Source organism: Anolis carolinensis, chromosome 1 (assembly GCF_035594765.1).
Source record: "Anolis carolinensis isolate JA03-04 chromosome 1, rAnoCar3.1.pri, whole genome shotgun sequence".
In the NCBI taxonomy this organism is placed as follows: domain Eukaryota; kingdom Metazoa; phylum Chordata; class Lepidosauria; order Squamata; family Dactyloidae; genus Anolis; species Anolis carolinensis.
In genome coordinates this window covers 163,476,532-163,494,123 of record NC_085841.1, presented here as the reverse complement: position 1 = coordinate 163,494,123, position 17,592 = coordinate 163,476,532, and the positions used below count along the sequence as shown (strand labels likewise).

Here is a 17,592-nt window from a genome sequence, read left to right as displayed (position 1 = left end):
ATGTATGGTAAGAACACCTTTCCTCTGGGTGGATCTTTGTCTTGACTCTCATGGCTTGTTCTTGGCCTTGCAGCTCTTCTGATGTCTGTGGTGGAGTATCCATTGGCCTGTAGAGCCCAGTTTAGGTGGTTGAGTTCACCTTGGAGGAGGTGAGGTTCGCAGATTCTTTGTGCACGGTCTGTCAGGGCTTTGATTGTGCTCCTTTTTTGACTTGGGTGATGGTTGGAGTTTTTATGAAGGTATCTATCTGTATGTGTAGGTTTTCTGTAAACTGTGTGGCCCAATTGTTGATTGGGTTTGCGGATGACCAGAACATCTAGAAATGGCAGTTTTCCTTCCTTTTCTTTTTCCATGGTGAATTGGATGTTTGGGTGGATGCTGTTAAGATGGTCCAGGAACTTGCTGAGTTCTTCCTCTCCATGGCTCCAAATTGTGAAGGTGTCATCTACGTATCTGAACCAAACAGTTGGCTTTTTTGGTGCTGTTTCTAGGGCCTGTTTTTCAAAGTATTCCATATAGAAATTTGCTACTACTGGGCTGAGAGGGCTCCCCATGGCCACTCCATCCTTCTGTTCATAGAATCCAGTGTCCCACTGAAAGTAGCTAGTGGTGAGGCAATGGTGAAACAGGGCTGTGATGTCTTCTGGGAAGTTTTGTTTGATTAGTGTGAGGGTGTCAGCTACTGGGACTTTGGTAAAAAGGGACACCACATCAAAGCTGATCAGGATGTCCTTGGTGCTTAGATTGAGGTTGCTGATCTTTTCTATAAAGTGTGTAGAGTCCTTGATATAATGTGCAGTGAGCCCAATGTGGGTTTGTAGCTGTGTAGCCAGAAATTTTGCCAGGTTGTAAGTCGGCGATCCAATGGCACTTACAATGGGTCTGAGTGGGATGGAGTCCTTGTGGATTTTGGGGAGTCCGTAAAGCCTGGGTGGGAGGGCTTCTGATTTGCAAGGCCAAGAACAAGCCATGAGAGTCAAGACAAAGATCCACCCAGAGGAAAGGTGTTCTTACCATACATCAAGGGAACTACTGACCGCATAGGGAAGCTGATGAAGAAGCACAACCTACAAACTATCTACAGACCCACGAAGAAAATCCAACAAATGCTACGGTCAGCGAAGGACAAGAGGGATCCTCTCTCTTCTGCAGGAGTCTACCGGATACCAGCAAGCTGTGGACAAGTCTACATAGGGACCACCAAACGCAGCGCCCAAACAAGAGTCAAAGAACATGAAAGGCACTGCAGACTAATTCAACCAGAGAAATCAGCCATAGCAGAGCATTTGATGAACCAGCCTGGACACAGAATACTATTTGAGAACACAAAAATGCTGGACCATTCTAACAACTATCATGTCAGACTACACAGAGAAGCCATTGAAATCCACAAGCATGTGGACAACTTCAACAGAAAGGAAGAAACCATGAAAATGAACAAAATCTGGCTACCAGTATTACAAAACTCCAAAATCAAAACAGTAGATGGGAACCAACACAATGAGGACTTGACTGAACAAAGGATGCCCCCAGGCAAGGGACAAAACATTCCCAGTGCCAATTAGGGTGATTAACTGAAACATTAATGCTGGCTCCCAGTGACAAAGAACTCTTGCCACACCTTGGACTCTACACAGATATATATTCTTTCCTTTCCTGACTTAGTTTATCCATACCTCACAACCTCTGAGGATGCCTGCCATAGATGTGGGCGAAACGTCAGGAGAGAATGCTTCTGGAACATGGCCACACAGCCCGAAAGACATACAACAACCCTATAAACAAGTTGTTGCTAACAGATTGATTTAAATATCTAAAACAGCCACTAGGTGGCATTCAGAAACCTTTTCCTGTTGCCAAATTTTTCACAACCCTAACATTTTGCTAAGAGGGCCCCAATTGGGGTCAGGACTCACAATTTAAGCAGCTTAGTAAAGAATGAGCTTATATATGTGGATTTGTGTATTATTATTTGATAGCAATGCCTCCTGGATTACCATAATAGTCATTCAGTAGTATGAACCCATTAGCAAGAACAAACACCCATGCATGCTGGGTGGGAACACCATACTTTAGGTCTGAGCTAATTAGAAGTTGTGCTGAATGGCATGATTATTAATATGCTTAATTACGATATTTAAAAGACTGGGCAGTGACATTCTAATGATTCTTAGAGCCATTCATTATACAGGGTTCCACGTCCATTATCCAGAATTCTAAAAATACTCAAAAATCTGAAATTGCCCATGTGGGCAGTTATGATAGTTACAGTTTTGCTTTTGGATGGTTCAGTGTACACAAAACTTTGTTTTATGCACAAAATTATTTTAAAATGTTATGCATAGTTACTTTTAGTCTATGTGTATAAGGTGTATACAAAACAAAAATGAATTTCATATCTAAACTTGGGTCCCATTTCCAGGTTATCTCAGTATAAGGAAGTACAGATATTTCAAAATATGAAAAAAAAATCAAAAATCCCAACCAATTCTGGTCACAGATATTTTAGGTAAGAGATACTCAACCTGTACAAATAAAGATGATGAATGGATTTTCATGTTGCTTAAATATCACTTCCTCACAACTAAAATAGAAGCCAGTTGAAGAATCTCTTATGAAGGTCTTCACATCTGACATTCCTCAGAGACGTTTCACTGCTTTAAAAAAAAGTTGGTAGTTCAGAAGATTGCAAGAAGCATACTTTCCTACAAACTCTTACTTATTTCTGAAACTTTTAATAATTATTTTTATTTGGACTTATATACAGGTTTGAACAAGAAGCTGAAGAAAAAAGGAGATTCTCCAGAGAAGGATGATACAGAAAAACATAAGGTATAAGAGAACATTCTTTAATGACATTAAGAATGGACAAAGTCATGCAAACTTGCAGCATGGATCTCTTTAACAATTTGTGAGTTGGCTGGTGTGAATAGAGCTGGCAGTGAGTGCATAAGAGGTTTGGTATGCTAATTTTAAATATGGCGGCTATCTGGTAAATCATCAAGTCTGTAAGTACATTAATGAGATCATTCTTAAACCTTGCAGTTGGCATTCTTGTGTTTTGGCTACAGCAGCCTTGAAGGGTTAGCTGCTCTCCAGCAAATTGGTTGCATCTGAATTCTATGTAAAAAAAAGTTTTCCATCTCATTCACAGAAACAAGAATTTTAAAATAATATTAAACAAATTAACAATTAACAAATATAATTTTATTCACTAAGCAGTTACTGCTGGAGGGGCCCCTGGTGGCAAAGTGTATTAAAGCACTGAGCTGCTGAACTTGCGGACCAAAAGGTGGCAGGTTCAAATCCCAGGAGCGGAATGAGCGCCCGCTGTTAGCCCCAGCTCCTGCCAACCTAGCAGTTCGAAAACATGCAAATGTGAGTAGATCAATAGGTACTGCTCCGGCAGAAAGGTAATGGCACTCCATGCAGTCATGCCGGCCACATGACCTTGGAGGTGTCTACGGACAACGCCAGCTCTTTGGCTTAGAAATTGAGATGAGCACCAACCCCCAGAGTCGGTCATGACTGGACATCGTCAGGGGGAAACCTTTACCTTTACCTTAAGCAGTTACTGCAAGTATAAAAATAGGGTGAGAAATAGGCATGGGGCTGTGAGCAAATGTACTGCTTGCCCAAGTACTTAAAAGAATTTTTTGTGTTTTAAAGTATATTTCAAGTTAAAAATTTACACATGTGTTTAATTTTAAGTGTAAAACAGACTTAAAATTAACTGAACTTGTTTTTAATCAATTATTCCTTAAATTTGATTAAATACATCAACAATTTACTCATTATTTAAAAACTTGCCCATACATGATTAATTGTACTTGCTTTATAACATATCCTTATTTTTGATGAAACGTTGCAATACACTCACTATGCCATAAAACTCCTGCCTTTCCTATGTCTTAAGAGCAGTGGTTCTCAACCTGTAGGCCGCAGCCCAGCAGTGGACTGTGAGAACAAAAATTTGGACCACGAACCTCCTTCCTCTTTATTTATTTAATTTATTAATTTTATTTCTGCTCCTTTCCACATTATTCCACATTATTGCATTAGATAGACGACATCAGCTCTAGATTATTAAATATGGTTTTCTGTGGGTGAGCAGATGGCAACTAGTAGATGGTATATGTTCTATATCAGAAACTAGAGTTGATGTGGTCTATCCAATGCAATTTTCTGAATCAGCACCCTAAATTACCAAACCAAATCTAAAGTTGCCCCAAAACTGATCTGTAACCCTTTTGGTACTAATGTTGGAGGGTCGTCCCTAATCAAAGTGGTCCCATGTCAAGTGCGCCCTGGATACGGAGGGCCAACTATAATATAGTAGTTGATGTGTTTTAGTTTTTATCTAGTTTGATCCCCAGATGTTACTGAATGACAACTCCCTCAGTTTTTATTATCTGTCATGCTAACCAGGAATAATGGGAATTGCAGCCCAACAACACTTGTGGCTCTGAGGCTGAAGAAAAGTTAAAGGACCTTTTAAAGTCAGACATCATACCCCAAGCCTTTTATCTAAATCCAGAATCCACTATTCTGATTAAACAGAACAAACATCAGCCTTCTAGATGTTACTGTATCGTAACTCCCATCATCTCTAGACATGATGTCTAATGATGGGGAATACAGGAGTTATAGTCCAGCACCTGGAAGGCCACATAAAATGAGTTGGAGGACTGGATTTAGCCACGGCCTTGAGTTTGATACATGTGAACTAAAGCATATATACCATTTGGGATGTGTTTCATATTGTATATTGAACACAAGATTCTTTCATGCTCTGCATATGTGGATTCTTTGTGACCAGAAAGGGAGTCAAAATAACTTCAATCACTTGAGGAATAGCCTCCTCTTAGGGGTACAAAATGAATTTGCATTATTCAAGCTGTCAGGGCCAAGGGGATGAAAGACTGCCTGGGGAGCCCCATCAAAACCATACAGAACCCTGCAAGAATAATGGAATGATAGCGTAACAAATAAATAACATTGATTAAACCATGAATCCTTAGCCTAGTCCAATTGAACTGAGATTGGTGCTCTTAATTGCTTTGCTTTCATTATAAAGTGCTTTCATCCTTGACAATAAGTGTTTTGTAAACAGATAGGCAATTATAGCTGTTCCTGTTGTGAATTAGTAAGGCAGATTTTAGATGAGACACAAAACATCTGCAACCTATATTCTGTGAAATGTTGTGCAAACAGATCCTATCTGTTCTAATTCTAACAGGCCGAAATGTCTCTCCTGGTGATGGATGAGGAGGAGGATGAAAGGAGACACTTCAATTATGACAAGATAGTAGAACAGCAGAACTTAAGCAAGAAAAAGAAAAAGCTATTAATGAAAAAGAAGGAACTGTTGACAGATGACTTCCAGGTAATGTTATGTATTGTTTACTTCTGAAATATAATTAAAACTGGTTAAAATGGAACAATAGGTACATTATCATTTACATGGAAACATATTTTTAACATTCCTCTGAAAGTGACGTGTGAAGGGTTGAATTCTAAGCAATGGAATTTTGCCCCAGAAATCTCAAATTACTTTTATAGTGGCATTTGATTTTATCTGATATGAATACATGCCTAAGGGCTTGTATTTCCCCAAAATAATTAATTACTGGAGTGCATGCGAAGCAACATTACTTGGTGTACAGTATGGACCTTTGCCCCAAGATCTGAATATTCTTCTCTTTCTCTTGGGCTTTGAGATATATATTTCTCTCAAAGACAAGACAAGAGTTGCATGTCACTTAACAATGTAAATATCTAATAATAATTATAATGAATTTATTTTCCGCCTCTCCCTGCGACTTGAGCATCATTAAAACAAGAAATAACACACAAGATACACATTGTTAAAATACAAGTTAAAATCCACTAATTAAATGCAGATTAATTCACAACTTAAAATTGACTGGGTAGGCCTTCCAGAAGAGATGAGTTTTCACTTGTGTCTAAAATTCCGACAGCTGATTTAACTGTCAAAGCTCTTCTGGCAGGTCATTCCACAGCCTTGGGGCAGCTCATGTAAAGGTCCTCTGGGTGACAGTCACCAGTCGGATTCTGGCTGGTTGAAGTAACTGGTCCCCAGAGGACCTAAGTGTCTGGGGCGGATTGCACAGGAGAAGGCGATCCTGTAGGTGACCTAGACCCAATCTGGCTGCCGTATTTTGAACCAATTGAAAGTTCTAAGCTTGTAGCCCAATGTAAAGTGCATTGCAGAAGTCCAACCTTGAGGTTATCAGTGCATGCACTACCATCTTTAGCTCCTCCAAATCTAGGAAAGGGCACAGCTGGTAGATCAGCCAAATTAGCATTCCTGACTGCCGCAGTTGCCTGAACTGACATTTGGAGAGACTGATCCAGGAGCATTCCAAAGCTGCAAACACAGTTTTCAGGGGAGTGTAACCCCATCAAGAATTGGTTGATACACCTCTATCCTCAGATTAGGATCCTTAATGGCAAGCACCTCTGTCTTATCTGGATTCAGTTTCAATTTGTTTTTCCTCATTCAGCCCATTACCTTTTTCAGGCATTCATTCAGAGGAGACACGCTATCCTTAGTTGAAGCTATTTTTGAAGGCATGGAGAAATACATTTGGGTATCATCAGCATACTGATAACACCCTGCCCCATGCCTATGGATGATCTCTCCCAGTAGTTTCATGTAAATGTTAAAAAGCATTTGGGATAGAATGGCACCTTGTAGGATGCCACGTAAAAACTCTTTTTTTGAGGAGTCGTTATCCTCATGCACGACCATACTGAACCTGTATTATCTATCTATCTATATCATGTCAAAGTATGTGTTTGTCCATTTGTACCACAAATACTGTTTCTAGGTGAAATAGTTCTCTGTGATGTCACTGGATTGGCTATTGCTAGGTGATGTGGTTCTCTGTGATGTCACTGGGAAAGAAAGGTGACATTTGTATGAGGGGAAGGAAGGAAAGAACCTCAGAGAGAGCCTACCTACCATTGCCAAAGTGTTGCCAGAGCTGGATAAGGGAGAAAGCAGGTGAGCAGCAGCTCCTCTGTTACCCGGGCAATGCTGGGTAAATACACTAATAGGAGATATAAGAAGTGAACAGCATATTAGGATTTTTTTGATCTTTGCCACTAATAGGACATATTGCTCAAACTTTGGACATAGTAACGATCTGTTTAATAAAGAAACTTCAAGTTTAAAATTAGGAGATCCAAACTTGGAATCATTCTCTTCTATGGTCTCAATTTTCATCCTATCTGCCTTCTTCCATCTGTATGCATAGCCAATAAATGTGAGCAGAACAACAACATAGAATCCAAACTAATATTTGAATGGGTTGCTGAGAGTTTTCCGGGCTGTATGGCCATGTTCCAGAAGCATTATTTCGTGGCATTTCGCCTGTATCTATGTTAGGCATCCTCAGAGGTTGTGAGGTCTGTTGGAAGGGAGATTTATATATCTGTGGAAGGTCGAGGTTGTGAGAAAGAACTCTTGTCTGTTTGAGGTAGGTGTGTGAATGTTTCCATTGGCCACCTTGATTAACATTGAATAGGGACCACCAAACATAGCATCACCCAAACACAAATCAAGGAACATGAATGGCACTGCAGACTAATCCAACCAGAGAAGCCAGCCATAGCAGAACACTTGATGAACCAACCTGGACACAGCATATTATCTGAGAACACAGTACTGGTGGACCACTCTAACAACCACCATGTCGGACTACACAGAGAAGCCATTAGAATCCACAAGCATGTGGACAATTTCAACAGAAAGGAAGAAACCATGAAAATCAACAAAATCTGGCTACGAGGATTAAAAAACCTCTAAAATCAGGTCAGTAAATAAAGAACAACACTCAGAAAATGGGAATTCCAGACAGGAAACCATCTGGGCCAGCTAACACCTCCCAACAAAGGATTTCCCCAGGCAGAAAGCACCCAGGCCTTGAAGCTGAAAGGCTATTCAGTGCTAATCAACCCCACTTGACCAGTTTCCAACTTACCTCAAAACCTCTGAGGATGCCTGCCATAGATGCAGGCAAAACATCAGGAAATAATGCTTCTGAAACATGGCCATACAGCCCAGAAAACTCACAGCAACCCAGTGACTCTGGTCATCAGAGCCTTCAACAACAAATTAATATTTGAATCATGGAACTATCCCTGAACTTTTAGTAGGTTTCTAAGGTGGTATAACTTATTATTTCTTACTGTGGAATTGCATTGCTGGTTTTCCTATATGGCATAGGGATGCAGCATACATTACACATTTTCTTTTATCATGCCAATCTCTGTATAGGGGTGATAATCATTTGGCATGTAAAAAATGCAATACGGGTGTGTTGATCAGGAGTTCATAGATTAGACAGGCAATGGGAAGCAAAATAATAGTGCTCATTGAATTTGTATATGAATAAAAATGGTAAGGATTTTTTTCATTGTTAAAATTAACGTTTATTTTCTTGTTGTTCTCAGGTAAATGTGGGTGATGCCAGATTCCAAGCCATGTATACTTCTCATTTGTTCAACTTGGATCCATCAGATCCAAACTTTAAGAAAACAAAAGCAGTGGAAAGGATTTTGGAAGAGAAAGCTCGCCGAAGACAGCAAGGACTGGCTAAAGCAGTTGAGAGAGAGGACATTACAGTGGAGAAGGAATCTGCAGCCAGTAAATCCTTAGATCCTGCACTGTCCATGCTAATCAAATCTGTCAAGAATAAAACAGAACAATTTCAAGCAAGGAAAAAACAGAAAGTCAAATAAATTAATCTCTTTGATTGATGAAAATCCATGGACTTTGGAAGAAATCAGTATATTTTTGTTAAGCCTAAACACCATCTAAACAGTTCAGACTGAAATGCTTACATACTTACCATATTAATGGTAAAGGTCATCCTAGAAACAAGTGTAACATACTAAAGAAGTGTAATATTTTGGATTGGTTTCTTTTTAAGCAGTTGATATCGACTCCAGAGAACCAATACAGGTTGTTCGTCACTTACGCAGAAATCAAAATCTTCTACATGAGATAGTGACACCTTTGCCTTCTAATAGTTCAGTGTGCAGAAACATTGCTTCTTGCACAGAATTGTATAAAACATTATCTTTATGTCATCTGTATGAGGTTAAGTTGAACAATAAATTACCTTTGTGTTTAGACCTGGGTTCCATCTCCAGGATATATTGATATACATATAGAAACATTCCAAAACCTGAAACACTGATTGAAAGCATTTTGAATATGGACATTCAACCTATATATTAATATTCTTAACATGATATACTTTATATTTCAGATATCTATAAGCAAAATTGGATTAACTGTAAACATTGGATGAACAGCTTAAATATGTAATTAGACATGCAAATGAAAAGAGTATTTCGGTTGATACAAGTCTTTAATCTGTAATGGTATTAAATTAAGTTACTCAAGTAAAAATGTTAAAAACTGTTACTTCAGCACAAATTATTTTGAGTATCATTGTTATAAAAAGTTCTTTTCTTTTTAGAAATTTTGCATTTGTGTAGTCCTATATTTTTCAAAATTGTTACAATTCATTGGTAACAATGCCATGTATTAAGTTGCCCATTCATTTGATACTATTATTGACACAATAAGTTATTTCTCTATTAAGCATCTGGGAAACTACCGTATTTACTCAAATCTAATGCACACCTTTTTGGGCTAAATTATGTCTTCAAAATCCGGCTGCTCATTACATTTATGTAATGTGGTAAAGCAAGGACTAAGCCAGGAAAAAGCTTGGGAGATGGGGAGAAAGCCAAGGGGTGAACATAGGAGAGAGCTCAGGAGGCGCAGAGGAAATGTGGGGCAAACGTGAAAGAAAGAAAAGCCAGAAGAGGACTTGGAAGGCAGGGAGGAAGCCAAGGGGCAAGTTGGGTGAGAAAGGAGCTGCAGTAGATGCCAAGCAATTTCACAAGGGTAGGCAATATTTACACAGCGGCAGCTCCTCTTTCTCAGCCACTTGCCCCTCGGCTTTCTCCCTGCCTTCCAAGTCCTCTCCTTTGGGCTGTCTCCACCTTAGTAAGGAAATAATAATAATAGTAATAATAATAATAATAACAACAACAACAATTGGGTGCCGTGCCAAAAGATCTCAGTTGGCATTTGGAAACAATAGACATTGACAAAATTACGATCTGCCAACTGCAAAAGGCCACCCTGCTGGGATCTGCGCACATCATCCGAAAATACATCACACAGTCCTAGACACTTGGGAAGTGTTCGACTTGTGATTTTGTGATATGAAATCCAGCATATCTATCTTGTTTGCTGTGTAATGATAAAATAATAACAACTACTACTACTTTATTTTTATACCCCGCTTCCATCTCCCCAAGGGGACTCAGGGCAGCTTACATGGGGCCAAGCCCAGATAATTACAATCATCAGAAAGATAAAAACACATCACATAAAATATAATTATACATATTAAACATTAAAAACACAGTAATCAACTAAACATAATATAAAAACCTGAGTAAAGATTATAAAAACAAACTGGGCCAAAGTGCGTGGAGTGGATAATGTAAACTAGAGAATGAAGTAGGAAGCCAAGGTGCTGCAATTGATAGGAGACTTGGGATGAGGTAGATGTTGGGATTGTTTCTAACTGTAGGGATAAAATAAAGTGCATCGAATATGGTAATGGTCACTGGAACGAGAACCTGACATGGGTGAGTATTCACTCTCTGGAAAAGCCATGAGGCAGTAATTAATGGGCAACACACCCCCCCCCCCCAATAAATGTACCAGAACAACTGAGCTTTCAGATAGGTGTCGTATTAATCACCAGCAGATCATCCCATATGTTTTCTTGTGTCTTGTTGGCTAGGGAAGGTGAAATTACAAGTAGATGTAATTTACCACCAGAATATTTGTAGCACTAAACAAGCACTAAGATGCACCTGTCTGCTTAAGCCTAATGTTTTTGGAAGAGCTCTGGAATCCGGGGATTTGTAGTTTGATGAAGCATCAGCATCCTTTGGCTGAAAAGACTCAAAACCATTGAAAGCTACAGCCCACAGGATTCCATAGCATTGGGCCAGGGCAGTGAAAGTGGTGTCAGGCTGCATTCTTTCTCCAGCATAGATAGATTCACCCAATGAAGCTGAGATGGGATTACTAGGAGAGGCTCCTTGAGGGAAGGCTTACCTGATTCTCTGGTGTTACTTTCAATTGCTGGAAGATTTGGAGTTCTAACACTTTTTGTTTTTACAGAAGTAATTCTAAGTGCACAGCAACTGTAATGCACACCTTCGAACAAATTACAGAGTGCACTTTCTACCACTGTGCATAATAGGAAAGTAAATGTAAAGGTTTTCCCCTGACATTAAGTCTAATCGTTTGCGACTCTGATGGTTGGTGCTCATTTCCATTTCTAAGATGAAGAGATGGCGTCGTCCATAGATGCCTCCTAGGTCATGTGGCTGGCATGACTGCATGGACTGCACATAATAATTGCTAGCAAAAAACTTCTTGGTTTCAGAGTTTTGAAAATTGTGCTGTGCAATACATTCAATTGCGCACTAGATTTGAGTAAATACGGGTATGTATGTTCTTGAACTGCTTTACAATTATGAATCCACTAGGCGAGCTCTTCTCTATAAGCAAGCAGTGGTTTCAGTTCATTATATACCAAGCCTGCCCAACAGACGGCTTGTGGGCTGCATTCAGCCACTGCAGGCATCTGCCACTGCATGCAATACACATGGCTGCTTGCCCTTGTGAAGGAAGGAAGAAAGAAAAAAAATGTAGTTGGAAAAAGAAGGAAGGGAGAAGGGTGGAGGGAGAAGGGGAGATAAAGGGAAGGAAGGAGGAAGGAAGGAAAAGGCAAGGAGAGGGAGGAAGACAACTGAAACAAAAGTGAAAAGAAAAGAGGAAGAAAAGAGAAATAAAGGGAAGCAGGAAAAAGTGGGAAGGAGAGAGGGAAAGAGAAAAGAAAGATAGGAAACGGAAGGGAGAAAAGAAAGGAAAAAGGGAAGGAATTCAGAAAGTATGGTTCAGTTCAGTGATTCTCAACCTGTGGGTCCCCAGATGTTTTGGCCTTCAACTCCCAGAAATCTGAACAGCTGGTAAACTGGCTGGGATTTCTGGGAGTTGTAAGCCAAAAACATCTGGGGACCCCAGGTTTAGAACCACTGCGCTAAAGAAAGCCGGCATGTTTGACACAGGCAAAAGCCCTGAGTCTGAAACAACTTGAAAGCACACAACAGCAATCCTAATTCATCATTAATTATAACTTACTTGGAAAGTAAGGTGTTAAAAACCTATTTATGGCCCCAAGAGGCTTAGCCTACCTAATTTCAGCACCTTACTACTCCCAAGTTCTGCAAGCCTGCTATATAGAGTACCTCTCTTCAGGATATTTTGTAGGGACAAGTAAATGACTCATAATGCAACCTGGTACCAGAGTAGGTATGAAAGGAACAGAATATAAGTGTTGTCGAATATACTTCCAAATTTAGACTTAATTTTCTCCTTTTCTGGACTTGCCAGCTGCATGTTTCAGCATTTAATTGGCAATTTAATCTCCCAACAGGCTTAGCTACCAACCAAAAGGTACAGACCATACCATCCTCCTGCCTATGTTGTCTACTACGTCTACCTCTAATTGGTAGCAGCTGCTAGCACCAAGTCCCAACTAGATGATCTGACTTCATCCACATGTTACAAGGTTATAATCTGTAGAAGATTGACATTTCTAGCGCTTTTGCTAGGTCTTCTGTGACGTGTTAATCCAGCTTTAAACCTATACATAAAGGCTTGACATTCTGTGATTTAAGGCTAAATACATGACGTGATTTCAAATATGTTTTCATGTCTGATGTTTAAAAGCAACTTATTAGGAGGTACAGGAAAGCCTGTTTTTTGACTCTTGGAAAGAGACGTTTAATCCTTTCCTCCCTCATCATGGCACTGATGAAATTGCCTCCCGCTATTAGTTCCTTCTCCAGGATCTAGGAAGGATCTTTATTTGTTTTTTGTAGGGCAGGAGAGGGCTAAACCATCCTCCCCTCATGAACTGTAATACTTTGGAAAATTTACCCCCTCTGTGAAAAATCTGTGAAACAGATTTTTCTCAACCTTTTTGCCCCCAAGAAACCCTTGGAATAACTTTCAAGCTTCAAGAAACCCCTTTATTAGCATGCACATCCCATTATATCTCTTACAGAACCTGTAGCAACCTCTGGTTGAGAAATTCTGCTGTAAAATTTTTAAGAAACCCTGAGATAAATGTTAAAAACACTTACATTTTTGCTTTAGTTTGACAATTACTCACAAACTCAGTTGGTTTAATCCCAGTTTGATTGGATGAGACACAATGAAATCAAGAAACCTAAGTAATCATTAAAACCTTATTGCCTTCAAATGAGTGTGATCCAAGTAGGATTCATTCCTTTGCAGGGGGTTGTGGTCTCAAAATTAGTTCTGGCTTGACAGAATTACAGTATATTTAATAAAGCTTATGCTTTATAAAAGCATAATGCCAAGATAGGATGGATGGTTGCCACTCACTCTGACGCTGGCCAAATTGTTATATTTACTCTGTCTATTCAGAATAACCCATATTTTGTGAATTAGGATCAAAGCAAGCTAGCATGATCTTACAACACAGAGAACACTTCTCTATTTTGCCTGTTTTGCCCCAGACACATTCCAGATGCTTTTTTTGAGCTGAGACCTTGATGATGACAGTGGTGAACATCTCTGATGAGCAAAGCTAATACCTGAATGTCCTTGATGGGTGGACGTGAGACGCATGTTTTATAAGTATACCCAAAGCACTTTTGATATTACAAATATATTATTCTGTCTTTATATTAGTATAAACATGCTCTTTACCCTTAGGCGACAGATGGAAAATGAAAAGGAAAGTAAATCGAATTTAATATAGCATGTTTCAAAACAATAGCCAAGGCTAATAACAATCCCAGGCTCATCTCACATTATAGTAATACTGTTGTATGAGTGCATAATTTCCTGCCCTCATGGTCACTTCCAGGAGATAACCCAGCTCTATCCTTTCACAATCTTTAGAGGGGGGTGGTTTCAGATCACACTATGGGGATAATTTTATATACACACACATGCACATGTATATTATCACCATGTCACTTCCTTTCTGCAGTGATGGGATTGTGTGCTCCTGCAAAGCAAAAAGCTATGCTAGTGGCAGCAGTGCAGCTGGTAATGTCTCCCATGTCAGACAGGCTTTTGTTGAGGAGCCAAACTAAATGTGTCAAACAGCTATTAGGCAGAAGCAGTAGTAGGGGATGACACAGGTGAAGGATCTCAGATAAAATAGTGACACCATAGCTAATGCTTATTAGTACTACCTAGAACAGTGGTTCTCAACCTGTGGGTCCCCATGTTTTTTTGGCCTAGAACTCCCAGAAATCCCAGCCAGTTTACCAGCTGTTAGGATTTCTGGGAGTTGAAGACCAAAATATCTGGGGACCCACAAGTTGAGAACCACTAGCCTACGTAGAAGGAGGCAGACTGAACTTTTGAATTCTTTAGCCATGAAACCGCTGTGATGAAATGATCCAATATACAGTTCCAGAAGATGAAATTCTCAATGTGCTACTGGAAAAGAGCAAAGGACAACAATGAGGCATGCTGTGGTGAATGACGAAACTGAAGTCAAGCCAAGGACATTCAGCAGTTGATGTGGTCAGATGTGAAAGGAAAGTCTGAAGCTGCACAGCACATAGAAACATGAACTGTAAGAAGCATCCATCAGGAGAATTTAGACAAACAAATAAGAAATTGAATGTATAAATATTGCATTACTGGGAATGTGTGAGCTAAAGTGGACAAGAATGAGGCATTTTCAGGTAAAGAATATACAGGAAGAAACTGAAAGATTATTTACTTGAGAATCCAGGAAGAAATTGATATCACACCAAATGGGACATGTTAGTAATTGTTCTGCTTCCGTATTTAACTAAGTTAACTGGGAGGCACCGTAGTACAAAGGACAGGTCGGATACTGTATTTGGCAAACTAAAATGTTTTATTAATAAATAAATAGGACTTCTTTTCCCCTTGGTTGCCACTATAAATCTCTGTGAGGAAAGGAAGCCTTTGAAGTCTATGCAGTCCTGGTTTTCAAATCTTCTTTGTTTCTGAATGGTTATTGCTATAGTATAAAGTCCCAACGTAATTGGATTCTATGTACAGTGTTCCCTTGCTACTTCGTGGTTCGCTTTTTACGGACTCGCTGTTTTGCGGTTTTTCTTCTCCCCTTCCCTCCCCCCTCCACTGTTCTCCCTCTCTTTCAGTTTTTAACTGTTATAATATTCTTGTTTTAGATTGTATTACTGTTTTTATCTTTTCTATTGTGATTATATCATGTTGTTGTTTATTTTGTCTTTATATTGTTTGGGCCTTTGCCCCGTGTAAGCCACCCCGGATCCCCACGGGGAGATGGTGGCGGGGTATAAATAAACTTTTTTTTATATTATTGTTGTTGTTATTATTATTATTATTATTATTATTACTACATGGCATTCATTGACTTTGCAAGGGCCTTCGACACAGTGAATCATAATGCTCTCTGGATCATCTTCTTGAAAATCAAATGTTAATGACCGTGATTTTGCACCTTGCTGGCTAGAGTTCATGTTACATACATATACTGGATAATGGAGGGCACCAAGGATTTTTCAGAAGAAAATCAGACTGTGTTTTATGGTTTCTAGCTAAGTTTTTCATTGTATAGAACAGTAGTTCTCACCCTGTGGGTCCTCAGATGTTTTGGCGTTCAGCTCCCAGAAATCCTAACAGCTGATAAAAAGGCTGGGATTTCTGGAAGTTGTAGGCCAAAACACCTGGGGACCCACAGGTTGAGAACTACTGGTATAGAACATGAAAATTATGGATGACTCCCAGCAAAATGAGCATATCCTAACATTTGATTATTCTAATGTGTAACCTAATGTGTAACTATTTCAAATAGAATAGTTTTCAATTGGCAAGTGGGTTAGGCAAGGCTGCATTTTAGAATCCTATTTGTTTATCTTGTATACTGAACACAGCTTATACGAAAGACAGATTAGGTTCTGAGGAAGAAGACATGAAAATTGGAGGGAGGAACATCAATAAAATAAGATAAGCAAATGGCACCCTAGTACTAACAGAAAATAGCAAAGACTTGGAACAACTACTGAAGAACATCAAGGAAGAAAGGGCAAAGGCAGGTTTAGAGTTGAACATGAAGAAAACAAAAAGAATGACCACAGATTATTCAAAGTAGATTACAAAGACATTGAGATGTTCAAGAGATTTCCTTTACTTTGAATTAGTCTTTAATCAAAATAGAAACTGCCATCAAGAAATTAGTCATAGATTAGGATTTAGGACAGCTATGAAGAAACTAGACGACATCCTCAGGTGTAAAGATACATAACTGAATACCAAATCAAGGTTGTCTGTACTACAGTATTTCCAGTCTCTATTTATGGCTGTGAAAACTGCACAGCAATGAAAGCTGATGCAAAGAGAATCAACTCCTTTGAAATGTAGTTCTGGAGATTTGTTTTATGGAAACCATGGATCGCTAAAAGACAAATAAATGGACTCTAAGCAAATCAAGCCTGAACTCTCTCTAGAAGCCAAGATGACTAAACTTAAAGCAGGAGGAAAAGAAGAAGATCTCATTACAGCTGGATAAAATCAATCGAGGAAGCAGCAGCTCTGAGTCTTCAAGATCTGAACAGAATTGTAGATGTCTGAGCAACTTGGAAGCCTCTCATTTATAGGATTGCCAGAAGTTAATGTTAACTTGACAGCACTTAGCAACAACAAATACACACACAGAAAGACACATGTACACAGGTAACAGCAAAGTATTCTTTCTTTTACAAAAAAGGGGGACTGTTTCCACCCCTACTGCCTTTTGTTATATAGCTCTCTTTTCTGATATTGTTCTGTTGAATAGGTCAAGTGGAGTTGAATCCTTTCTCTGTGGTGTATTTGTTTTGGCATGTGTTGATATCTGTGCATAGCCAATGTAGGAGTCAGAGAGATGGGGACAAAGCAAATGGCTATGGGATGTGATTTGGTTTCAAGTGTGCTATGGAATTGCACCTTTTATAGCACACAGCTGAGTTTTCAAAGATTTCATTTTAAAAGTACTGGCTGACGGAAACTCTTGGGCAAGGTTTAATCATTTGTATCAGAAACATGAGCCTGTTGGAGCAACCACAGATATTTGGACTTGGCCAACTAGTGAATTTATTTGGAATGTTCCCATGGCAGAGCTTTAGGAAGAAACTTTATTTTGAGGAAATGCATAAAACATACTTAATTTATGTTCCAGGTGCCATAAAAAGCCCTTGTCCTCATGGCCATTTGAAGCAATCACTCTGTTCAACCCTATTACATGACTGATTTCTGGCATTTCTCCTCGGCTTTCTGTATTAATGTTGAAGTAACTTGCACACAATTGAATGGTAACAAACAACAAATCACAATTCACATATCTGAAACAGTTTACAACTAGGACAGTATGTGCCACTGGAGTGAGGAAGACTGAAAGGGTAACCTAATATTCTCTC

At 39.3% G+C, this 17,592-nt stretch overlaps 1 protein-coding gene across 2 annotated transcripts in view; it reads left to right on the top strand.

Moving 5' to 3' along the window:
- esf1 (ESF1 nucleolar pre-rRNA processing protein homolog) overlaps nt 1–9,460 on the top strand; it is a 52,265-nt gene extending 42,805 nt beyond the window's left edge. For both annotated transcript variants that reach the window (XM_008115135.3, XM_008115128.3), the window contains exons 12-14: nt 2,768–2,832; nt 5,240–5,386; nt 8,482–9,460. In XM_008115135.3, the coding sequence (XP_008113342.1) occupies nt 2,768–2,832; nt 5,240–5,386; nt 8,482–8,769 (500 nt within the window). In that variant the 3' untranslated portion in view covers nt 8,770–9,460. The remainder of the gene's footprint in view (nt 1–2,767; nt 2,833–5,239; nt 5,387–8,481) is intronic.
- The last annotated feature ends 8,132 nt before the right edge of the window (nt 9,461–17,592 follow it).